General features: G+C 41.0%; 1 protein-coding gene and 1 non-coding gene across 8 annotated transcripts in view; one reads left to right on the top strand and one right to left on the bottom strand.

Annotated features, from left to right (window-relative positions):
* LOC126183479 (protein ST7 homolog) overlaps positions 1–26,681 on the top strand; it is a 155,835-nt gene that overhangs the window by 108,906 nt on the left and 20,248 nt on the right. For all 7 annotated transcript variants that reach the window (XR_007536757.1, XR_007536755.1, XR_007536758.1 and 4 more), the window contains exons 8-9: positions 11,173–11,275; positions 16,740–16,983. Coding sequence is in view for 2 of the 7 variants with exons in the window: in XM_049925497.1 (XP_049781454.1) it covers positions 11,173–11,275; positions 16,740–16,983 (347 nt within the window). In the remaining 5 variants the exon portion in view is untranslated. The remainder of the gene's footprint in view (positions 1–11,172; positions 11,276–16,739; positions 16,984–26,681) is intronic.
* On the bottom strand, positions 13,676–13,750 carry Trnas-cga (transfer RNA serine (anticodon CGA)). The gene has a single exon. It is a non-coding gene; the product is annotated as a tRNA-Ser (tRNA).

Raw genomic sequence — 26,681 nt, 5'->3', positions numbered from 1 at the left:
ATGTATGCTTCACATATTATTTGTTGAATCAAACAGGTGCAATAAGACTTGGCATCTTCTCCTTCTTCTTCTTCTTCTTCTTTCCAGTTTGGTTGAAACGTAATGCTTGCCATGGTAGGTGTTAAAGTGTCTATTTTGTTGGGGTGTGTCTAAACTGTTCTGCCCCTTTTTTTACATCTAGTTTTTACATCTAGTTGTTACATCTAGTTGTTGTCTTATACCTCCACTCCACACACTATCTCATAGCGTTGGTCCAGAAATCTCATTGCACAGGCTTCAATTCTTTGTTCACCTGCTTTTCTTAGGATCTAGTTTTCACTGCTGTACATAAGAGCAGATATAGCTACCGTGTTTTGTAGTCTTAGTGTTATCACTTTCCTCATAGTTCTGTAAGTAGAGGGGAGCGGGCATGGTAATTATGATGATGAATAATCACTCACACTCTCATCGCGTACTAGGAATACTTTTATTCCCGCAGCATGTAGCATAGAGTGCATGCTACAGAGAACTGAACTGGCAAAGATACAGTTATTCTTGCTGCAGTAGGACAGCACTATTATTGTGGGGTAGAGCCAGTGCTTCTACACCCCCCACAGAGCCCCTCCCCCAATTGCAGAGCAATGCGTTGTCATGCTGGCAATGGCAAGGGCCGACGTATCGTAGTCTTCCAGATGCCTAGGCGGCCGTAAAGGGTGGCCGACCTGCAACGTCAACAGCGGTGCTGATGGAGCGGTGGTAGTGTCCGTTGAGGTGTTGATGGCTGGTAGTGCATCGTCTGGTGTTAGCGAGGTTGTTGGTCCGCCGGGGGGTGGCGGTGTCCAGGTGTCAGACGTCTTTATGAAGTGATCCGGGGCCGACACAAGCACGTAGTCATCCAAAGAAAGAGTGGATGTCAGACCTGCTGTGTCACTCATAGGCAGAAGGGGCATGGAGTGCTCTAATGACCTGGAGACCATGCTGTAGCCAGACTCTCTCTTGTCGAATTTGGCCATAACCATGATTAGTGAGTCCTGCAGTGTTACAGAAGTGTCTTCTGGGAGGTAATCTTGCAGGTCTAGGCCGATTGTAAATTGGCTGGAGAGACCTGGAGCTGGGGCTTGTGGAGGGTAAACACCGGGTGTGCCCACTAAAGTCCACACTGGTTTTTTTGGCGGTTCAGTGACATTTTTGTCATTTTTCCAGCTTCCAAGATATCAAAAGTGTTTGACTCTAGTTTCAACACCTTGTATAGGCCATTGTAATCAGGGTGGAGGGTGGGTTTGATGGCATCAGACCTGAGCATGACGTGTCGACACGATTGCAGGTCCTTGGGGACAAATATGGTTGGTTTGGCATGGTAGGATGGTGGTGGGATGCGGATGTGGCAGATGTGGTCCCAGACACATTTTACTAGATCTGGCAGGTTGATGTCCACGGGGTCAGTGGTTTGTGATACGAAATCTGCTGGGAGGGTGATCGGTTCCCCGTAGAGAACCTCTGCCAGTGAGGCATCCATATCTTCTTTGTAGGCAGCTTGTATGCCCAGCAGCACCCAGGGGAGGCCCTCTGTGCACTCCTGGTCATTTCATACAAACGCTGTCTTGAGGGTGCGGTGCCACCGTTCTTCTGTTGGATTGAGGCTGTCGTTTGAACCAGCGGCACCCACAGAGGTGGCAGACCTCAGAGAACAGGGCTGATTTGAACTGACAGCCCTGGTCAGTTGTCAGGGACTCTGGGCAGCCGAAGCGTGCAGTCCATAGTATGAGGAAAAGTCGGGCGATGGTGTCGGCCAAGATATCAGTCAGAGGTGTGGCCTTCACCCGTTGAGTTGTTCTGTCTATGGCTGACAAGATGTTCTTGTATCCATTTGAATCTAGGAGTGGCCCCACCATGTCGATGTGGACATGTTGGAAACAGCCCTTCGGGATGGGGAATTTCCCGAAGGGCAGTTGGGCGTGACGTCCTGTCTTCTTTCTGTTGGCATTGGATGCAGACTCTCGTCTATGCAGTGCAGTCCCATTTAATGTTGTGGCGGAATCATCAACAGCAGGTATTGGTTGGTGGGTTTTCAATAGTGTCAGACAGAGGACAGTGGTTTCTGTAGATAGTAAGCGGCCAGCCCTTGATATCATCTTGGAAGTACCAAACTGCCTCCTATATTGCCAGAAGCTCACAGTCGAAGGTTGATCATGTTTTCTGGAAGCCGGTAATTTTCCGCAAGAAAAGCTGTAAGGGTTGGGATCCACTTGGTACTTCTTGTTGTAGCAGCCCTGTCACTGGCATTGGCCTTTATAACCATACGGGCATCCAGCGATGAGAGTGGCAGGTTATGGATTTGGTCTCTCTCTTACGGGGTGGGCGGATGCCCAAAGCGTTAATGAGGTGGCCTACAAATGTAACACATTTTTGCTGGAGTTGGTCTTTGTCCTCATTGATCACAGCATCATGCTCTGCTAGTTTGTTGAATACCACGTGTAGATGTTTCTCATGATTTTGAGCTGTTTGTGAGAAAATAATTACATCGTCCAAGTAACAGTAGCAGAAAAGCAAGGTAAAAAGCAAGCCATCAATGAACTGTTGCCAAATCTGGGCTGCGTTCTTTAGTTCGAAGGGCATAAAGAGGAATTCAATAGGCCAAATGGTGTAATTATTTCCATCTTTGTGGTGTCCTTCGTGGCCATTGGGATCTACACATAAGCTCTTTTGCCGTCGATCACACTAAAGATTTGTTGCAGCAGCCAGTTCCTGGGAGAAGTCCTGAATATTGGGCATGAGGTAACTGTCAATGATGGTGTCGTGTTCAAATGTCTACAGGGTGAGTCACCTAACATTACCACTGGAAACACCTCCCAAACCACAACAACCAATTCCACTGATCAAAAGTGAGGAGAGTGCTGGTGGAATTGGTTAATACAAACCATTGAGAAATGCACGGAAGTATGGTTTTCAACACATACTTAATTTTTTTTAAATGGAAACCTGTTGTTATTTTTAGCACAACCTGTTTGCATATTACGACCATACTTTTTGCATACAATTGTTTGTAGATGTTTTCAAATGTGCAGCACATTGAATGTTCTCTGTCTGGTTACCTTTCTGCATACAACCTGCAGGCTGCAGCTGCATTTTGTGTACACTCGCCATAGGTGAATATCACCTCTGCTTTTTCAGAGTTAGAATAAACCATTTTCATAGTTCTTACAACACTGTTCACACTGTTGTAATTGCGACCTTCGCCCATTCCTACTATGTGTACTTCTGTTCTTACTTGTGTACAGTACACTATCACAGATGTCCAGTAACACAGTGTACTACAGTTATTCTGAGTACAAGGACTAATTCAGCAAGTGCTACATGCAGACACTGAGACAGTCAAACTCATAAACATTCTAGTCTTCATAAGCATGCCCCTACAGACCTTGTTTGTTACATCACACAACTGAACGTCCAAGGTTTCAAGCGTCAACCTTACATTACAAATTACTCTGGATGTACTTAACATCTTACAATGTAACAAACAGCATTGATTAAGTATTTGTTTTTATTTTTAGCTGTGCTAAAAATAAAAACAGGTTTCCATTTAAAAAACATAAGTATGTGTTGAAAAACATACTTCCATATATTTCTCAATGGTTTGTATTAACCAATCCCATCAGCCACTTTCGGTCTGTGGAATTGCTTATTCAGTGTTTGTTGTGGTTTGGGAGATGTTTCCAGTGGTAATGTTAGGCGACTCACCATTGTATAGTTCCCACACAAGGGCCAAGCTTTATCTTTATAAGAATGAATCTCATAGTAATCGTGAGGCCCACACCTGGCGTCGTCTCGGGCAGGCGGCTCTTGTTGTTGCTGGTGTTGTGCAGTTGTGCAGTGAGCTCAGAGCAGTGGTTGCATAGCTATTTGTTAGCTGCTATGAGCTGGCATTGATGTGGCGGAGGTAGGAGTATGCAGTAGTTTGCAGTTTTAAGCTGCTCAAACAATACATGGCACTTTATCGTGAGGTCCAGTACTGTTTCAGAGGTAGGAGGAGCAGACGGCAGAGTCTCGTCCATCAGTAAGTGGTTGCTGTTTACTCCACTGATTGTCTTGTGGCTGTCACGATGTAGTAGTAAGGTCCTACCCAGGTCTGGCAGAAGATTCTAATTCCTCAAAAAATTTGTACGCAACACTGTCTCTATCGTGTCGGCCATGAAAAACGTACATGGGTGAGGGGTGTGGTTGTCCAGTTGCACTGTGATAGAGGCCATGCATATCATGGGAATCACTGAATCGTACATGGTGCTTAGTTATATAGCGGATGGTGTACGTTTTCCAGGTGCCAGTTGAGGTGGCAGCGAGCTGTAGTTGGCAGCCATGTCGACTAGGAAGTGTGTTCTAAGATGGTTGTCATAGACAAAGAGCCATGCACCGTTAGAATGTAGACACGGAATATGACGAGTGTTGTCATGTTTCATAGCGAGGCAGCTTGAAGCAGGGGAGCAGCTTGATGTACCTTTGTCAGGCCACTGTGCTAGTTTGGGTAGCTGCTGTGTGGACGACAGCAGCGCGCGTCAGCACCGAAGTGTGCGTGGAAACAGCAGGGGCGGTCGGCTGAGTAGATGCGACATTCTGACTGGGTTAGTTGTGATGGTTAGGCATGGGTCAACAGCTGGGTGAGAATGAGGCAGGTGGTTGTTTACAGTTCGCTACAAACGTGGTGTCTAGATCTGTTGTGGTATGTGATTGTTGGTGCCTCGATGCAGCAGACTCTTGTGAGGCTGCTGCGGGTGCAGCATAGAAGGGCTCAGTTGAGGCCGGAGCAGCTCAGCGACTGTCGGTTGGCCAGGCGCTGCACAGTGAATGCTGCACAGTGGTCTCCGTGGGCATGGCCAGTGTGCAGGCTCGCCCAGGCTGGCTGCAGATGCAACCAATGTTGACTTCAGTGCCAGAGAGTTTATCAGGGCATGATGTTATGCGAGGGCAAACATCCCATTGGCAAGGTGTAACTGGGTTTCCAGCGGTTTATCCTTGTGCATTAGCATGGCCGTCTGTACGTTGTCAGGCAGCTTGAGAAGCCATAGTGACCAGAGAGCACGATCTGGTAAGAGGTTTGTGTCGATTCAGAGGCGTAACCTATGCCAGAACACTGACAGGGTATCATGGCTCAGTGACATCTCAGTGGAGTTGTTGTTCAGGTGAACGCGACAGGCACTGCAGTATGAGCATCTTCACTGTCTCGTATCTGTCAGTGGTTGGTGCGTGCAATAGGAGGTCACTGATAAGATCAGTGTTGGTATGGCGGTGGTTCAAAAGCACCAAAAACATGTCGTCATCATCTGTGACTGTACCGTGCACTCAGAGTGCAAACCATACATGCCGAGAATCAACTTGCAGCGATGGCAGATGTAACTTGGTCTGTGGCCGGTGGTAATCTGCCTGGTGGTGAGCGGCCGAGCCCTATGAAGTTGTTGTTATCATGCAAAGTACATGGTGCGGGATCATGAACACCATCTGGTGGCTCTGATAGAGGTGGCAGTTGGCATTGTGGCTTGGTAGTCATGTCAGTAATGCACGTCTTGTGACTGATTGTCATGGGACGTGGCGTGGATGTCGCAACTGGTGCTTCGGTGTTGTGGAGGATAGCATCGTACTTGGGTACCGAGGAATGCGTTGCAGTGGACGGGTACTGGTTGGTGGCTATCATGGTGGGCAGTGTATCAGTGTAGGTCATCCAATGCAGTGGCTGTTGTAGGTTCTCCATGTGTTCCCATGGTGCGTAGGTCTTAGTTGCCGGCAGGCTCGCCATACTGATATGCTGTGGTCACGAGGTGTGGAAACAGTGCGTGGTTGCACGTAGACATGGTGCGCCAGCTTGTCGAATGATGTCACGTGGCAGGCGTGGCCCAGAGCGCGGCTCAGCTGTTGTTGGTGTGACATCATTGTGATAACATGACGTGGGTTGGAGCATGGCCGTAACAATTGTGACCTCACCTGGGTGATGTACAGTATCATGCGGAACGTAAAGTTTGAGCATAGGCTGTGAAAAAACAGTGTCTGGCACAGGAAGGTCACTTGTAGGATGGATTTGTCTGCAATAACCTGTAAATATCGGTTCTCTACTGTGGAAGGTGGTCGTGTACAGTGGCGATTATTTGTCAACAATTGCGGAACTCTGGAGGGTGTCCATAATTTGGTACGTTGCACACGGACTGTCGATATGTGCTGAGTCATTAGAATGAAAATGAGTGAGCTGTAGTTCGTTAACTCTGTCACTGATCAGTATATTAGTAGCACTGGTTAGGTGCAAGGTGGGAATGGCAGCAGGCAGCCATTGTCCACCATGTATGGTCACTGTTGCTGTAGCACAGTTAATTAAGGGAATGGCAGGCTTCACCTCACCACCTTCGCTGATAACTTAGTTACTTGCTATTAATACATGCAATTGGCAACAATCTTGTTATAGTTTTGATATGGGTGTGGTAATGTGTAATTAACTATTTTCACTGCTCTAGGCATGTTAATGTGCACCACTACACCTGTCCCTAACGGCTCTAGACATGTTAATGCATTTTCACTGCTCCTCTCAACTGGTGCTCTAGAGGCGTTTACACACATTGCCTTGTCAACCTCTGTGCACTTCTTTGTACTGTGTACATGTTAATGTACAGGGTTGTGTTCCCACTTCGAGTGCTTTGTAGCTTTTCAGTGTTCCGCCTGCCAAGTTGGGGACCCTGTTTGAATGTGCTGATGTAGTTTGGTGTTGCTGTGATTATCTTCATTATTAGTCATTAGCTGTTGAATAAGATTCCGTTTTGTGAATAAAATGGCACAGCATCCTTGTTGCACAGAGACAGAAATGTATGAGATGCTCACTAGAAGTGACAGTGAGAATGAACTCTTTGATTTCTATGATAATGACCCCTCTTTGATAGAATCTTGAAGTTGCTATCCTGAGCCTTGTACATCAGCTCATACAAGACAGCCATTTGTTTCTGCAAGAGATGAAAATTCTTCAGAATCTAAAATGCCTATGAGAGAGCACTAAATGTTTTGTAGAAGAGCACATTTTAGCAGCATGTATGACTGGAATAAGAGTGAGTTTCATCACATTGTAGATGTGTTGACAGTTCAGTTTCAGAGCACAAATGTAGATTAGTGCAGGATTCCAGCATTCTGTCATTTTTATCTGATTTCATGGCAAAAGGTATGATGAAGCCCATAGCCTATCTGTACATAAATCCAGATATGCCAGAATCAGTGCATTTTTAATTGTCAGTATGGAAAGAAACAGGGTTTGAGGCTATGTCTTCCTTCACTGCGTTAAAACATTTTATATATTTTATTTTTATTAAAACTGATTCATTTTAGTTAAATGTCTGTGTGACTGTAAGGTGAGGTTTTTCTTTCTTTTTTTAAATAGGGGGCTTGCAGGTGGATCTGCACCTGGTTTGGAGATCATTTTCTGTTAATTTTTATAATGCTTCACATTAATAACATCTCTGACTGACACAATTATTATTTTTCGAACAGTATATTCCATCCGAAAGAAGTAGGTATGGAATAAAAACTTCGTGCTATGCGACTGTCAGACTGTATATGTCCTAGATCTTATTATGTGTACTGGTGCATCAATGGAAACTGGCTTACACAATTTTGAAAAGGGTGGTGACACAGTGTTAATGCTCATCAAGCTCTACATGGAACAGACATACCATTAATGTTGATGACTGGTATTCAGGGCCAGACCTGTTCCTGTATCTTCATAACAATGGAACAGTCACGTGTGGTCCTTTATGTAGGAACTGGCTTGACACCTTTGTGTAGGAACTGGCTTGACATGCCAAAAACTACTGGACAGACTGAAAGGAGAAAAGATTCAGTTTACATCCTGTATTATAATACTTGCCATAAAGTGGTGCAATAAAAGGGAAGTGTGGATGTTGATCAACTTTAATACCACAGAAATGTTTGAGATGGGAGAGACTGACAGAAAGACGGGTGAAATAATCAGGAAACTATAATTTGTTGCAGTTTACAACTCAGTGTATATGAGCAACCGACCACACTGACGTGCTAATGAGTTCAGTTCAATCAACTGCAGAAGACTATCAAGTGGGACAAAAATTTGTTTTTCCACATACTGAACCTGTGCATACTTCACAGAGTCATAAAAGGACAATAGCAGAGCTTCATCTGTCTCCAGTAGCAGAACTTTTTGAAGCTTATGTCACAGAATAAAGGGAATCTGGCAGATATTTGGTGACAAGAATCCTTTGGTATATGCTGGGATTCATTTGACAAATACAAACATTATTGAGAATGAACACTAAAAAAAAGTATTCCAATCTGTAAATGTGTAGCTTTCTTGAAACGGATAGTGTACTGTGAAACAAAGCACAAATGCTGAGTCAAACAGAAAAACAAAAAAGCCAAAGATATACAGAAAGTGTATAAGGCATTATTGACTTTGAAACTTCTCTCCAGATGAATTACTGTGTTAACAAACATACAAACTTCACAGATTTCTGAGGCTACAACGTGTGATTGGTGAGAAAAAGTAGAAACACAGCATAAATTGTGTCTATGAAACAAAATTCTACATAATCACCTCTTTCGAGTGCGCAGCTATTATTTGGACACTAGCAGAATGTGTGTGGATACCTTGATTATTTTGTTTTGAAGGTTGTCTAGGGAAATTTTATGGGGTTTGTGTGATTATAAGTAATGATAACCTTCCAGAGAGTTTTCCAGCACACAGACTTTCCTTTAAAGTCAATTGAAGAGCTGCTGTGGTGGCACTGATGGACAGTAACGGTTGAACATTTCAAATTCTACAGTGTTTATTTCGTAAGTTACAAGCCAGTGAAAGCTCTGTGGCAGACATGTAACCATATCTGATTCACATGAAATGATTCTAAATTAAGGCAATTCTTTGATGGCCTACTACACTAGATGACGAGATGCATGTCTTACCAACACTATTTACACATTGTGTTTATTACAGGTAGACAATCTGCTTGTGATTAAGATCTCAGTTTGCTGTTGTCTAAGGAGGAGATTGACATGATATTACCAAACAGCTTTCATTAAATGGTTGGAAGAAAATTGAGTTAAACAATTCTTGCTTTGTTTCAGAGTTAGTGGCAATGTATGGAGAGGCGTAATTCTTAATAAAGAAAACAATTTTAACAACTCTTGCAAATTTTTGTAGTCATAGTCAAGAACTTTAACTGTCTGAATTACTACAGGGTCACCATTGTGGGCTGTAGAACAACACTGGGTGAGGCAGGCTGCATGGGTAGCTCAGTCCTGGGCAGCAGCCCTAGCAAAACGTACTTACAATGGGATGATGCCTATTTGTTGTGACCAATTTTGTCCAAATTTATGGCATATGCAGGGGTTGACCAGACAAGAATGTGACAGAAGTAGGAGCTCCAGATAGCCAAGTTCAGAAAAAAATAACATTTTTGACTTGGGTTGAGTGAGACATGAGCCATTTATGCTAGTGTAGTTTCCAGGCAGCGGTTGGCATAGTGGAAACATTACAGAATGGTAATTTGAGAGTCAGGCGATTGAAACCCTATTCAGAAACATTTTCTATTTTGAGTTTTCATATTACTGACACTAAATATAATCAAAATCTGGGAAACGTGGCAACAACCTCACACAAAAAATTTTTATCTGATGCAATGAAGCCGTAATGTAGGAGAACAAATTTCTTATGATAACTGAGTTGTGGGAAAAAAAAAAAATTATATGACAAGATTTTTCAAGATGTAGGAGGATTACTGTCGTGCAGTATTTAAGTCCCCCCCCCCCCCCCCCCCCCCCCCCCTCCTCCTAATGCACTCCACTAGTGCAACCCTGCAATGTCTTATTTTTATTGCCAGGTAAATAATTTGATCAAAAGTATTCAATACTACTATTATGTTATTGAGAAAGGAAAAGAAATCACATCCAAAGATCACTAGATCCAAGTACAGTGTATTGTACATCTACAACTATCCTCACCAATATTTGGTGAAATGATGTATTATGTGTGGTTTGGTGCCAAACTGTGGGATCAGAGAGAACCTTTTATGAATGTAAACCAAGTTTGTTTTTCTATAGATACTAAAATAATGTCATAATTATGAAAATTGAGCATTTATGTAATATACTGATAAAATTACTGCTTCCACTGGTTTTATAATGAATAACACCCCACCGACTGTGAAGTAGTAATAAATATGTAACTTTATGTATGCAGTTCTTGTTTATACCTTCCAGTTCCTTCTTAATGTTTATTTGCAATCCCAAATTTTCCCTTGCCTTTCCTCTTCATGCCTTTAATGAAAATACTAATGAATGTAATGTATTGGGCATATTTTGTTCTATTTGCAGTGTGAATAATGTAAAAATTGAAGATAAAAATAATTAAAAAGTTTCTGGTTACGGACTTGAACCCACAACCCTTGGAGTACCGTTCTGTGCTCCTTCCACTGTGCCAACCACTGCCTGTAAAGGCCACCTGGAGCTCCCACTTCAGTGATTTCTGTTTTGGACCAAGCCCTGCATATACCACAAATTTGGACAAAATCGGCGATGATGAGTAGATTTGGTCCACTCGTTTGTTAGCTGGTAGCTTAATTACCAATAATGACACAACAGTTACATGTCTGCAGCAGTCAAAGGATTAAGGAACAATTTGTTTCTGTACATAATAATATATTGTTTTTGTTTCCTTGTTATTGGTGTTATAAATCAAGGTTGACACTGATGAAAGGTGGAAGTTTTATCATGTTCAGTATTAGTTTATAATTAATCACCTTTTCAGTGACCCTTATATCTACTCTGGTAGCTAAATTTTTTTTGTAAATCATTGAAAATATAAAATAGGATTGACATGGCATAGTTTTCAATTGTCAGAAACTAAAAATCTATTTATAATCGGTACTGTGTATTTCTTTCAGTCCTTACAGTACTCCATCAGAAAATGGTATTGTAATTTTTTTCTGCCATTGATGCTATTCTTAACTATTTCTCTCATTAGTGGAACTGATGGTGTATGTGACACCTGTGCTAGTGTAATAACTGTTTTTCTTGCAAACTTTCTGCAAATACACTTTTCATTCTGTCTGAAAATATGAATAAGAAAATATGACTACAACATAAATTAAATGATACCATTCTACCATTTGCAAAGATTTTATTTGTGCACAATTTTCCTTTCAGATTTTCACCTGATGTTGCAAGCAAACGGGGTCTTACAACAGCAGAAATGACAGCTGTTGAAGCTATTCATAGGGCAGTCGAATTCAACCCTCATGTTCCAAAAGTAAGTGCAACTCCTTAATACATATATGCTATGTGAGTAAAGTAGCTGGACTAGGCTCAACAGTGATATTATAGACATAGTAATGTAACATAAATAGACTCTACAGCTGCAAAAAGGTAGTGTAAGAGATCAGAGTGACACATTCTGCAGAATTCATGGAGACATATAATGTCCAAGTGATTTGCTATCACTGATGTAATAAATTTCAGATCTTCAAAACATACTAAAGTCAATGTTTTTAAAATTTCATTGGGAGATGACCATTTCATTTTAATATTTTTGTGCCAAAAACTGATTGTATGGCATTTATCGGTGGAAGTCCTCACCTGCAGAAATTTGCCCACTGAGTTACAAGTTTTGTCAGTTGATGCCACATTGAGTGACTTGCATATCAATGGCGATGAAATGATAAAGAAGACAACACAACATCCAGTCCCTGAGTAGAGAAAATCTCCGACCCGATTGGGAAATGAACCATAGCCCGCTGCGTGGGAATCAGATATGCTGACCACTCAGCTACGGAGGTAGACTTTGTGTCAGAGAAAAAGATTGTTGAACAATGAAGAGAGTATTCTGCTAAATGAAGAGTTTTTTCTTTCATGACACCAACAAAGAATTGTACAATTTCAGTAAAGAATTTTCTCTAGCATGACAGTTTCCGATAATATGTGTAAACTTAACTGTCATGGCCTGTGAGCTGCCCATAAGCCACAATAGTGATATTGCAATGAATAATCTTTTTTGAACAAGAAAATGGGCCATAAAAAATGAGAAATGTGTTTTGTATAGTGTTCAGTCTCATAAACGATGTAGTTTTCTAGTGGAAGCATGTTATTTTGCAGAATATCTGATAAATGGCATGTGTATGCAGAGAAATCAGCAGTATGTGGGGATAGGCAGTTAAAATGAGGTTTCACTACTAAGGACAAAATCATGAGCTCTTGTTCTATTGGAGGTTTATAACAGTGTCTTACTGTGTTTTTACATTCTAGTATTGAAGAATTGTTTAGAAAAAAGGTATTATATCAGCATAATATACCGGGTGATCAAAAAGTCAGTATAAATTTGAAAACTTAATAAACCACGGAATAATGTAGATAGAGGGGTAAAAATTGACACACATGCATGGAATGACATGGGATTTGTTAGAAAAAAAAAAAGAAAAAAAAACTAAGTTCACAAAATGCCAGACAGATGGCACTGGACAGCAAAAGGTCAGTGGCTGCGCATGACAATAGCGTTACAGAATCGCATCATCCCCAGCCTGGCTGATAAACACCTGCTGGAATGTATGATGTTTATGCAGGAAGGCGCTCCACCCTATATTGTTAGACGCGTGAAAGGTCACTTGCGCGCTTCGTTTGGTGATGATCGTGTGCTCAGCCGCCACTTTCGTCATGCTTGGCCTCCCAGGTCTCCAGACCGCAGTCCGTGCGATTATTGGTTTTGGGGTTACCTGAAGTCGCAAGTGTATCGTGATCAACCGACATCTCTAGGGATGCTGAAAGACAACATCCAACGCCAATGCCTCACCATAACTCCGGACGTGCTTTATAGTGCTGTTCACAACATTATTCCTCGACTACAGCTATTGTTGAGGAATGATGGTGGACATATTGAGCATTTCCTGTAAAGAACATCATCTTTGCTTTGTCTTACTTTGTTGTGCTAATTATTGCTATTCTGATCAGATGAAACGCCATCTGTTGGACATTTTTTGAACTTTTGTATTTTTTTGGTTCTTATAAAACCCCATGTCATTACAAGCATGTGTGTCAATTTGTACCTCTCTATCTACATTATTACCGTGATTTATTCAGTTTTCAAATTTATACTGACTTTTTGATCACCTGGTAGTACCGATCGCTTGCTTTTACCCGGTCCCTGAGCGGAGGCCACTGGCAGCAGCAGCCTGCAATTCGCTGGCAGCATATTGGCTCTGAGGCAAGCCCTGCCTCCTCCTCCCAGAGTGACCAGCTTACAGTTTATAAAAGAAACAAATGTGTAATAGGTTAATGCAGCACAGAAGTGACATGAAAGTTGATGGTGAATCACTAGAGGGATCAGTTACTGCCTCTTTGTTCTGTCTTGTAAATAATATAATCACTATCCACAACACTGCACATGGATCAACACTATATTCACAATGGCTACTTATTGTTATGGTACACAATACTGTTATGTGTAGCTAATGTTGGCAGCAGGCATAAACATACTGGAGTGGCTCAACATCAGCTGACTTCCACCGATTGCAGAGGTGCTAGGATAAAGTGTGCAACCTGTATACTAAATTCTCACTAATACAACCCTCTGAAGCCCCAGTTCTCAGTAATATGAATGAGATTTTCATTCTGCAGCGGAGTGTATGCTGATATGAAACTTACTGGCAGATTAAAACTGTGTGCCGGACCGAGACTCGAACTCGGGACCTCTGCCTTTCGCGGGCAAGTGCTCTACCAACTGAGCTACCCAGGCACGACTCAGGCCCCTCCTCACAGCTTTACTTCTGCCAGTATCTCGTCTCCTACCTTCCTTTCTTTCAGGAGTGCTAGTTCTGCAAGGTTCGCAGGAGAGCTTCTGTAAAGTTTGGAAGGTAGGAGACGAGATACTGGCAGAAGTAAAGTTGTGAGGACGGGGCGTGAGTTGTGCTTGGGTAGCTCAGTTGGTAGAGCAGTTGCCCACGAAAGGCAAAGGTCCTGAGTTCGAATCTCGGTCCAGCACACAGTTTTAATCTGCCAAGAAGTTTCATCTCAGTAATATGGCACATATCTGGCCTCCTTTAGTGCTCAAGCAGAAATGATGTGCTCAGCAGTTGGTTACCACGCACAACACTGTAATTAACTAATAACAAAATGGCTCAATGGCCATAGTGCTCAGAGCCATTTTGTTATTAGTTAATTACTGTGTTAAACAAAGCTATATGTATTTGAAATTGTGGTTCTCTTTACAGCTTAGTTTTATGACTTCTGAAAAGAGACACGTTTATTCTAGATGTCGAGCAGAAATTGAAAATTTTTATATACATTGAAGAAAGCCATTGCTGCTAAGTAGTGTGTTGCATGAGCAAGTATTTACGACATCAAAAAGAAAGAGGATGATATTTGACAGAACCCAACCAGAATGGAGAGTGAGTTGGGAAAACGGAAGGTTATACAAAAGAACAACTTGGCATAGCTGTTTATAAATGTTTCTTAGAACTTCACAATAAGGAAATCCCAGTCAGTAGCCTAATAATAAAGGGGAAACAAAAACAGTTGCATATAACAACGTGGTGACTGTAACTTGTTTGTAGCAAGTGAGGGTTGGGTATGAAACTAGAAAAAATTACAGGATGTGAGACAGATGACAATCATTGGGGAAAGTTGCTCATCTAATGAAAAAAAGATGCTGAAGAGTTTGTAAAAGAGATACTGAATATAATACAGTAAGAAGTTTAACTACTGTTTCCTTGCACAATGCTGATGAAACTGGCCTTTTTTCAGGATGCTTCCATTGAAAAATATTAGCTGCCAAGAATGAGAAGGAAGCATGTGGATACAAAGAACAGAAACAGGGTGTAACATTAATGATGGATTATAACGCAAATGGAAGTCATAAAGTCTTGCTCATGGTGATTAGAAAAATCCCAACATCCACTGGGAAAATTCCAACATCCACGTTGTTTTCAACTCGGTGACAGAAATACAGTACCAGTGCACTACTGTATTGTGCTCAGAAGAAAGTGTGGATGCACAGAGAAATATTCTCTCAGTGTTTCCATGAAACATTTGTGCCAACTGCGAGAAAAGAGCTGAAGAAGAAAAAGCTTCCACTGAAATCTGCCCTTATAATTGACAATGCTCCCAGTAATCCTTTTGATGTGAATCTAAAGTCCAGTGTGACATCACTGATTCAGCCAACGGACCAGGGAATTTTTGGAATCAATTAAATGTCATTATTGACATGCATGTCGTGCCTGCTTGCTGCACAAATATGAAAATGACTCTATTGAGGCTATGCTGAATGTGTGAAAAGCAATCAACATACATGATGTTGTTTTCTGAATAGCTGAATGGCATAACATGGAGAATGCTAGCATAATGAAGAGTTGGAGAAAAACGTGTGACCATCCATTGATGCAGTGGAGCCACTACTGAGCAACAGTAATGAGCCAGAATCATCAGTTTCTGACATTTTGTATCTTGACATGTTCCAAGAGATTTCAGGAGGAGGAGAACTTGATGAGGATGATTGGTGCTGAGTGACTGAATCAGGAGAACAGTGAGACCAAACTTCAACAGATGAAGTAGTAGTCAAAAACGTGCAGAAAAATAATGATGAAAGTGTTGAAGAGGCAGATATGGGAAGAAAGAGCATGAAGATTTCTCTCACTGCTGGTGCTGAAGCTGCAAATGTCTTTCTGGAGTATGTAAAACATAAACTCCGTCCACAGGCACTCGCGGACCCAGCAGTACCAACCGGCCACCATGTCATCCTCAGCCCACAGGCGTCACTGGATGCGGATATGGAGTGGCATGTGGTCAGCACACCACTCTCCCAGCCGTAGGTCAGTTTCCAAGACCAGAGCCACTACTTCTCAATCAAGCAGCTCCTCAGTTTGCCTCACAAGGGCTGAGTGCATCCCACTTGCCAACATTGCTCGGCAGACCGGATGGTCACCCATCCAAGTGCTAGCCCAGCCTGACAATACTTAACTTTGGTGATCTGATGGGAACCGGTGTTTCCACTGCGGCAAGGTCGTTGGCCTCTTTCTGGAGTACAGTATGCAACAACTAGATACATGCAGTACTGATGTAATGGTTTGAAAGCGGTTGCATGATAAAGCATGCTGTTGTCATGTATCATCATTCCAACAACTAAAAATTCATGGCATGTTTCATAGTGAGTGATACTACCGTATATTAATATATGCAAGGCCTAAGCTTTCAGTGAAAATGAATGTCTTATTGGATTTAATAAAGTATAGTCCCAGTAAAATGGCACTTCCACTAATATGGCACCCATAAAAGCAAGAATAGCTGGCTAAATGAGAGTCTAATGTGTATTAGTCACTGGAGAGTGATGTCAAAATAAAATGTACTTGTATTGTGAACTATTCTAATCAGAATCCTGGTTTTGGTATTCACAAAGAATGTCTGTGTTGCCCACAAATCTTTTACTATCTAATCGGTATGTGCCAATATGAAGACATTGCATTGGATAAATTGTTCATTCTGTACGCCCGTAGTGATGAGGTCTCAGTGGATATGTACTGTGCCATGGAAAGTGTAAACTGAGGTAGGTTCTCAGTGGGATTCATTAGTAAAATATTATAGCAAAATAGAAAATGAAAAATAAATAGCAAAAACATTTGTGTGTTGGAATATTTAATGAACTATATGTATTATTTTGCTTTTGTAGTCTTGGTGTATGCAAAAAATTTCTGATGCTTTAAGTAATTATATGATATTTTATTTCTTTGCAGTATTTACTTGAAATGAAACCATTGATTTTACCACCAGAGCATATTCTCAAAAGAGGAGATTCAGAAGCAATAGCTTATGCCTTTTTCCATATACATCACTGGAAGCAAGTGGAAGGAGCATTGAACCTTCTTCGTTGTACTTGGGAAGGCGCTTTCCGTATGCTTCCATTTCCCCTTGAAAGAGGTCATTTGTTTCTTACTTACGAAACATGTACAGAGTGTGCAGATAGGGAGTTACTGCCTGGTAAGTTCATGGTGAAAACTATTGATTGGTGCTCTGGATTTTTTACATATTTTTCAAGTGTTCTGTATAACATGAACATCTAAAACACCACCGGATTTGTGTTTATGAGCATCTTGTTTTATCATCAGTGGTTTACCTGATTCAGTTTTGTGACTACTCTATCGAATGGCATGCAAAGTATCACTTTAAAGATCATTTTGTTTGTGATGGGAAACATTTTCTGCAACATTGTGTCTTGCATGAAAGCTGTGGTGAGCACTATTTGTCTGGGCTGACTCCAGTTACACAGTGCAAAAACAAAACTGCAAATATCTGCTGAAACATGAGAGAAAATCCACTTGACAACTCTTAGGAGAGACACCATATATATATGTATGGGCATCAGATTTTCTGGGCAGATGTCTTTGTGAAGAATTACTGTATTACCGCTAATGTACAGTCAGGACTCTATTGCATTCTGTGCATTTATGCTGAGTGTATTTCTTAAGCCATCAGACACGTTTTCTCTGGTGTTTCAATGTGTAAATGGTGTCAACCAGTAGGAATACTGTTCATTTTGTGTGCCATCCAGCACCCAGAGTCAGCAAAAATGTTGTATGTTTTTTAGTACAGACTTTTTGAAAAGTGGGATTTTGTGTTCCTATTTTGATAGAATGGCCCCAAATTAGTGTATTTTGTTTTGTGATATCTGTTAACAGGGACATTTATTTATTGCTGTGTGTATTAAACTTGCTTCCCTCTTGTCTGAAACTAGTTTACTGTACACAATGTGTTTGAAAAAAATTAAATCGTAAAAGTAACTTCTCATTTCTGACTTTGCAGACAACAGTATTCTAAAAAACCTGAGATAATAAAGAATGACATTTAAGATTTTGGACAGAAAAATCCTTCTGAAATAGAAAACACACACAGACATTCACACAAGTACACCTTGCACACACATGCCCAGAGACAGCGGCCGTGTGTGTGTGTGTGTGTGTGATGTGTGTGTGTGTGTGTGTGTGTGTTTTGCTATTTACGGAGGAAGACTTTTTTGTCCAAAAGCTTCAATATATAGCAGTCTTTTTTTCATTGTGCCTATCTGCAACTCAATGCCTCCTCTATGTGGTGAGTAGCAATACATGTTTTCATATTGATGTTATTCCATCCTGGACTTCCCATTGTTGAAAGAATGACAAAATATAATCAGAATACAGAAACTAAAAAGCAAATGTGATTACACAGAATGAAGTAGCCCATGAATAGGGAAAAAAAGCTAGCCCATAAATTCCTGCCTCCAGCTTACTGTTATATGGCTATCCTGAAGAAAACTTCAAATCTGGTGACATGCCAGCAGAGGTCTACTAGGGTAAGCATCAGTGACCACATCTGTTGGTACAAATATCATCTACTGCCACCAGTATACTCCACCAAATTGGTGGAATTCCTCAAAGTTTTCTAAGGCAAACACAATTGATATACTGTCTTTGGTTTGTGTACATTGTTCAGGAGAACAAATCATTCTACATTGACATATTCTTCGCTGCTGGTGTTGAATTTTGGATAGATGCTGAGGGTAAGCAGTCAGCAGGTGTAACTTTAGTCATTCCTTGATATTTTGAAGACTTTGTAGTTCTGTCGATCCTTATCAGAGCAGTCCCAATCTTTCTGCCAGATATTCACCTGCTGGCAAATTCTGTTTTTTGCTAACAGATGTACCTTGTCCAGCTTGCACTTCTTGAATCAGTACATAGCACCAAGATTCCTGGCGACAGTAATATCTATTGGAAATATGCCTAGAATCACAAACAGGGACTCTACTGACATGGTTCCAAATGCACTAGTAAGCTGTGTTAGCACATCCCTTTGTGGCCTCCACAAAATATTCCTATATAGTACATAACATCTGCGAAGATGGTGGTGGCCAAATTATAACCCTGTGGTAGGTCTTAATCATCAACCATGGCAGTCATTAGGTGGTCGTTCTTGTTTTTGTTGCTTTTGAGCATCAGTTTAGATGTTTTTGAGGCTGTGTTAGTGATATGTTGTTGGGAGATTAATTTTTTATTTGGATACACTCCTGTATATCTGCACACAACGTACCTAGATGTGGAATTGTCTGGTAACCTTGTAATTGGGTTTCTGTTGGTAGAATGCTGATCTTTCAACAGCATTTACAATGTGAATTGAATTGAATTTTATTTGATCCTGTAAGATTACATTGTGTACAGTAAATGTATGTGTAATATAGGACATGTCAAAGTAGTATCATTCATTATCACTTATTTTTCTACCCCTTTAGCTTACATTTTTACATCATTGATAATGAATAACAATATATACAAATTTATTGGCATAAGTATTCTGCAACAATGTAAATCTTTTTGTCAATGAGATAGTCTTTACGTTTCTTTGGAAAGTCATTGTCAAGTACACTATCTTGCAGGTTTTTAGGCAGACTTCTTAGTAGTCTGATACCAGAGTACTGGGGTCCTTTTCCTAGCATTGCCAGTCGGTGGGGTATGCTCCATACTTCATTCTTCCTTCTTGTATTGTGGGTGTGTACATCAGCATTTGTAACCCAGTCCTCACTGCCTTTTTTATGTACATTATTGTTTTGCATATATACAACAATGAAAAAGTTAAGATACCTAACTTCTTGAAACAGTTTCTGCGCATTTCAGAGGTATTTCTTCTTAACCTGGTCCTAATTGCTTTTTTTTTTGTAATGTGAACACTCATTTTCTCTCTTGTTTGTTTGAGTTTCCCCACACAGTCACTCCATACTGTAAGTATGCTTCAAAAAGTCCATGATACACTGTACACAGAAGGTTCTTGTCTGAGTACTGTGATAGCTGCATCATTAAGAATATGACAGAGCTCAGTTTCTTACAGACATTATTAATATGTTTTTCCATTTCAGTTCATTATCCACAAGAATACCTAAGAATCTAGCAGATTCTACTTCTTTCATCCTTGTTCCATAAACCTCTAAATCCATGTCTACAGCCTTCTCCTTGTTTTTAAACACTGCTCAAATCTAAGCCGCACTCGAATCTAAGCTGCACCTGAAAAATGAGACTCGAAATCAAGGAAAAAAAAATTCCTGAATCTAAGCCGCACCTGAAATTTGAGACTCGAAATTCAAGGGGAGAGAAAAGTTTTAGGCAGCACCTCCAAATCGAAACAAAGTTGGTCCATTTTAATATGAGACACAATTTAGGTCAAATGAATGACGATACAGCTACAGTAGTTTGGTTCGAGTCGTAAGCTTAGCAGTTAAGCTTTACCAGGTAGACATTGCTATGTCTCAGGCGCTCCATCCGTATTTATAAGGGTACCCTTCCTTTTTCATGTACTTTGTCTGGTTTGAATCGATTGCTTATTTTTCTTTGATCTGATAAGTGCTGTTCTCTTAGTTATAGGTGTTTACGTCACTCTAAGCTGAAAATGCATTACTGTACTGTGTCATGCATTGTTTGTCGCATTCTGATAATGAGTGTTTACGACCTGTCACCGCTCGCGGCATGGCTTTGCTTTTGTGCGCGCTACTGCCAGGTAGAATAAAAAAAAAAAAAAAAGAGAGAGAGAGAGAGGAATTGTCTCATTAGCGAAACAATGGCAAGAGACTGCTATTTGTTGTTACTTACACTACTGCTTTCTTTGATAATGATCAACAAGAACCAAATAATAGACTGCGTATGACAGATGTTCTGAACGAGAGTTTGGCAAAAATTTTTCTCCGTTTGAAAACCTTTGCAGACGCCTCTTTAGTACATTACATTCTGCACAGAAATTAGAGTCATCTTAGATTTAAAAATCTATTCAATTGCCGTGCTTCATTTCTGACTGTATCACTATTAGTCATAAGAATAATACGAATATAAACATGACATGATATGTATATTCTTCCGCGTTTGCTGTTGTCTCGCTCTAGTTTCGTAGTTTATTAGGCAGACAGGATTTAAATGAAATAGCAGCAAACACATAGCAGTACATGGCAAAATGTTTATATGCGTATTATTCTTATGGTGAAGAGAATACTACATGTGATTCACAATTCATAAAAGTTTCTATTAGCAACCATCTCTTCTCACAGGTAGGAAAAAACTCAGAACGTAGACTTGGCCATATTGACAAACATCCCAAACAGTCTCGCCAGTCGGATTTTTGTAGTACATTGAAATGCTGCTACATTTGAAGATGAACAATACGGAATTTGTATTTACTTCGTTAGATAATGTATGAAAATGCAGTGGTCGAAACTCGGGGCGGAGAAAAAAGCTCCTATTCCACCGTTTTTAATTTATTTACTGGCGCAGAGGTTTTGGTGCCAGTATTTATCTTTGTGCCGGCAAAGCATGCCTGTGTAGCGCTACATATATTCGACGGCAGAAGTTAGTTGTGGCGGCACCTACCAACATTTTTCAGAACTTCCGCTTACTTTACACTCAATTCTAAGCCGCAGGCGGTTTTTTGGATTACAAAAACTGGAAAAAAAGTGCGGCTTAGATTCGAGTAAATATGATAGTCTTTTTTTTAGATTTATAACTAGTTCATTTTCCAACAGCCATTGAGCTGTGACATTTGCAGATATGTATGCTCTTCTTTCAAGCTGTTCCATATTTTGGTCACTATTTAGTATTGTCATGTCATCAGCATACAGTATTTGTTGTGGCGTTGCAAGACAGCCACGCCACTCGGAAGTAGCCGAAATGCACGCGTTACACACGCCGGCTGGCGTGAAGTCTGGAACAGGATACTTAATGAATGCTATAAAGAAAAGTACGTAGCTGCTGAAATACTTAACTTTACTCCATCATTTGTATACAGCATTCTTGATGATACAAGTGAGACTCTCTATAGAAATGGTTAATGGCACCTTGCTAGGTCGTAGCCATGGACTTAGCTGAAGGCTATTCTAACTATCTCTCGGCAAATGAGAGAAAGGCTTCGTCAGTGTAGTCGCTAGCAAAGTCATCGTACAACTGGGGGCGAGTGCTAGTACGTCTCTCTAGACCTGCCGTGTGGTGGTGCTCGGTCTGCAATTACAGACAGTGGCGACACGCGGGTCCGACATGTACTAACGGACCGCGGCCGATTTAAAGCTACCACCTAGCAAGTGTGGTGTCTGGCGGTGACACAACAGTATTTTCTTTTCTTCCTCCTCAACACCTATATCATTAACAAACACATTAAATAACAATGGCCCCATTACTGAATCCTGCGGCACTCCATATTTGATGGGTTTGGTTTCTGATTGGTATGAGTTTCCTAATGATACATACTGCTTGCGGTTACACAAGTATGATTTTATCCATTCACCTGGTTGCCCTCGAATGCCATAGTTACCTAATTTTTGTTTCAGCATTTCATGCTCAGTGGTGTCAAATGCTTTTGAAAGATCCAGAAACATTGCAGAGACAACCTTTTTTTCATCTAAGGACTGTAAAATGTATTCTGTTTGACTGGCAGTTGTATAAAACATTCTCGGTATTCTTGCCGCGTCAGTTCTAGATAAAATCTCGAGCTTTCGACGATTACCTCCATCATCATCGCCAGGAGCTGACTGTCTCCACTGCTGCAATGGTAGCCTCTATATAGCTCAAAGACGGCTTCTGATTGGTTGGCGATTACGTGCTGCTGTCTCAGACAGTGTCACTGTGTGCGCCGGTGGCGCCACCGCTTCCGTCTGAACGTAAACCTTGGAAGGAACGTCTCTGCTGCTTCTCTGCATCAAGCGCTTGTTTCCACGCACAGCTCAGATGGTATCTGCTATTGCGGTTAAAGTTCTTTCGGCTCATTCTTATTTCAACAGCCTTCTTAATAACAGAATCCCAGTACGTGGAGGCATGGGACAGAATTTTAGTTTCATCGAACAATATTTTATGTTTGTTCGTGAGGCTGTGCTCCGCAATTGCTGATTTCTCCAGTTCCCTATTTTTAATATGGCGTTGGTGTTCTGCACAGCGGTCGGAAATGGTACGAATCGTCTGACCTATATAATTGCTTCCACACTCACAGGGTATATTATAAACTCCAGGGACCCTCAGGCCGAGATTGTCCTTAACAGGGCGCATCATCTCCTTAATTTTCTTAGGAGGAAAAAAATAGGTCTTATACCATGTCTACGCAGGACTCTTCCTATTTTGCTGGAAATCGCGCCACAAAAAGGAAGAACCGCAATCGGTGTTTCATCCTGTGAGGTTGCAGCATTTTCATGTTTCCTTCTTTTGGAGGACGCTGCCTTTATATCGCGTGCACCATAGCCATTCTTTCGGAACACATTCTTCAGGTGGTTAATCTCGGACCTTAAGTGGTCCTCGTCAGAAACAGTTTTGGCTCTATATACCAACGTGTTCAAAACGGCTCTCTTCTGAGCAGGATGATGGAGACACTGTGCATTCAGGTATAAATCGGTATGCATCGGCTTACGGTATACAGAGTGGCCAAGACGCCCGTCCGCCTGTCCAAATGACATCTTAGTCAGCCTGGATGTGGTATCGCTGTTCACAAAGTTCCTGTGGAGGACACTTTGAAAATGCTGTCGGATCTTTTTCCTCCTGAAACTATAAAGTTGTTCCAGCACGTGATAACGACCACCTACTTCTTGTATGGTAATAAATTTTATGAAACGACAGACGGTATGGCGATGGGCTCTCCGTTGTGTCCATCACTGGCTAACTTTTTTATGGAGAATTTTGAAGAACGTGCATTAAATTCGGCTCCCCTCTGTCCATCCTTATTTTATCGTTATGTTGACGATACATTTATGATCTGGCCACACAGTGCGGAAGCTCTCGAACAATTCATGCAATACATGAACAGCATCCATTCGAACATCCAGTTCACTGTCCAGATGGAGAAGGAAGGGAGACTGCCTTTCTTACATGTTTTAGTACAACACTCTGTATACCGTAAGCCGATGCATACTGATTTATACCTGAATGCACAGTGTCTCCATCATCCTGCTCAGAAGAGAGCCGTTTTGAATACGTTGGTATATAGAGCCAAAACTGTTTCTGACGAGGACCACTTAAGGTCCGAGATTAACCACCTGAAGAATGTGTTCCGAAAGAATGGCTATGGTGCACGCGATATAAAGGCAGCGTCCTCCAAAAGAAGGAAACATGAAAATGCTGCAACCTCACAGGATGAAACACCGATTGCGGTTCTTCCTTTTTGTGGCGCGATTTCCAGCAAAATAGGAAGAGTCCTGCGTAGACATGGTATAAGACCTATTTTTTTCCTCCTAAGAAAATTAAGGAGATGATGCGCCCTGTTAAGGACAATCTCGGCCTGAGGGTCCCTGGAGTTTATAATATATCCTGTGAGTGTGGAAGCAATTATATAGGTCAGACGATTCGTACTGTTTGCGACCACTGTGCAGAACACCAACGCCATATTAAAAATAGGGAACTGGAGAAATCGGCAATTGCGGAGCACAGCCTCACGAACAAACATAAAATATTGTTCGATGAAACTAAAATTCTGTCCCATGCCTCCACGTACTGGGATTATGTTATTAAGGAGGCTGTTGAAATAAGAATGAGCCGAAAGAACTTTAACATCGATAGCGGATACCATCTGAGCTGTGCGTGGAAACGAGCGCTTGATGCAGAGAAGCAGCAGAGACGTTCCTTCCAAAGTTTACATTCAAACGGAAGCGGTGGCGCCACCAGCGCACACAGTAACACCGTCTGAGACAGCAGCGTGTAATCGCCGACCAATCAGAGGCCGTCTTTGGGCTATATAGAGGCTACCATAGCAGCAGTGGAGACAGTCAGCTCCTAACGATGATGATGGAGGTAATCATCGAAAGTTCGAGATTTTATCTAGAACTGACGTGGCAAGAATATCGAGAATGTTTTATACATAAGTGTCGCCACGAAAAACTTCGTTCCCATAGACTGGCAATTGCTGATTCTGTAGATGTAGCCTTTCTGAAACCATGTTTTGCGGGTATGAGAATGTTATGTTTGTCAAAATAATCAACTAATCTGGTATACATAAGCATTTATAGGATTCTCGAGAAACCTGATATAAGTGAAACTGGTCTGTAGTTGTTGGGTTCATCCTTATCCCCTTTCTTGTACGCTGGCACCACCTTCGTTATCTTCTGTTTTTCTGGAAAAATTCCATCCCTGATAGGACAGTTTGCTATGTTCGGCAGTGATATTATTATCTGCTCACTTACCAGCTTTATTACATGATTTGATATTTCATCACCACCAGCTGATTTCTTGGACTTCAGTTTCTGTATAGTTTTCCATAGTTCATCTTCCGTGACTGGTCTTAAGAACATAGTACTGCATGAACTTTTTGGTACCTTAATACTCTTCTGTTTTTGACTATTTCTTTCCAAGTTTAAGTTTTCTGCTACACTGATATAGTTATTATTCAGTATGTTTGCTATTTCCATACCATCTGTGACCACTGTGTTGTCTATTTTAATTGACCTAATAACTTCTTCTTTGTTTGACCCATCTTTTTCCTTTCTTTCAGCATTAATTGCATTCCAAGCTGCCTTTGCCTTGTTTTTTGAGTTCGTTATGGTGGTGTCAATTGCTCTTGCTTTTGCTTCTCTTATTGTTTTTCTACACTTCTTTTTTAACATTTTATAGTTTTCAGCTTTGCCCATCCGTTTCGGATCCTGCAGCTTCCTTCACTGTTCTAGCATTTCACTGGTAATCCACTGTGTTTGATCTTGCAGCCTTTCTTGTCTCTCTACTTTGGGAAATACTACATTAAAATGGTATTTAATTGTTGAAATAAATGCATCATATTTTTCATTTACACTCTGGGCCTGTAGGGTTTCATTGCAGGTTTCCTTACTTAACATTGTTCTAAAGATGTTGATATTTTGTTCACTGATGTTCCTAATTTCTTTGGTTGTTTGGTTTGGTTCTGATACTGTGTCATTACTTCTGCAAAAGCTGATTAGTTGTCCATGATGATCAGATATTTCTGTCTGAACTACATGTGACTCAGAGTTTGATAATTTAGTAATTATGTTGTCAATAACTGTCTCACTTTGTGAAGTCACTCTTGTTGGTGCAGTTATTGTTACTTTCATGTTATCCTGTATTATCAATTATTCAAAATCCTGTCTTATTTTTGTGTCTTTTCCCATGTCAATGTTGAAGTCTCCACATATAATAAGGTTTCTCTTCATATTCATTCTCAATAAGCTAGCAATTTTTTTTCAGGAAGATGCTAATATTGCCACATGGTGATCTGTACACACAAAACACTCTAAAATCCTCTGTCACTATACCAGTAACTCCGAAGTCTTTTTCTCTAGCTATGGGGAATGTAGCAGCTTCATTGTTTACATTCTTTAGGAGAGTAACTGTTTATACAAACGCCACCACCCATATATTTAGATCTGCAGAAGTAACTAGTGTTCACTCTGTACCATTCCTTCATTTGACTAAAAACAGTAGTTGCCCTCACCTCCATAGCTGCATTGAGGTCCACTGAAACCATTACCAGAAAGTGTTCTATTTGGGGAATTCAGTCCTTTCCATGATCATGAGTAGTGGTTTGATGCACATGTCCTAAAAAACAAGGCTTGGAACCAAATTTCATGGGTATCCCTTGGAAATATGTTTGATTACAGTATGATTTCATGCATTATATTCTACTAATCTCTCCTGACAGTGATCTCTGATGCTAAGGTAGACTGTGCCGGAAATCCCGAGGTATTTTAAAAGTAG

Source organism: Schistocerca cancellata, chromosome 4 (assembly GCF_023864275.1).
Source record: "Schistocerca cancellata isolate TAMUIC-IGC-003103 chromosome 4, iqSchCanc2.1, whole genome shotgun sequence".
Lineage (NCBI taxonomy): Eukaryota > Metazoa > Arthropoda > Insecta > Orthoptera > Acrididae > Schistocerca > Schistocerca cancellata.
This window is presented reverse-complemented; position numbering and strand designations above follow the sequence as displayed.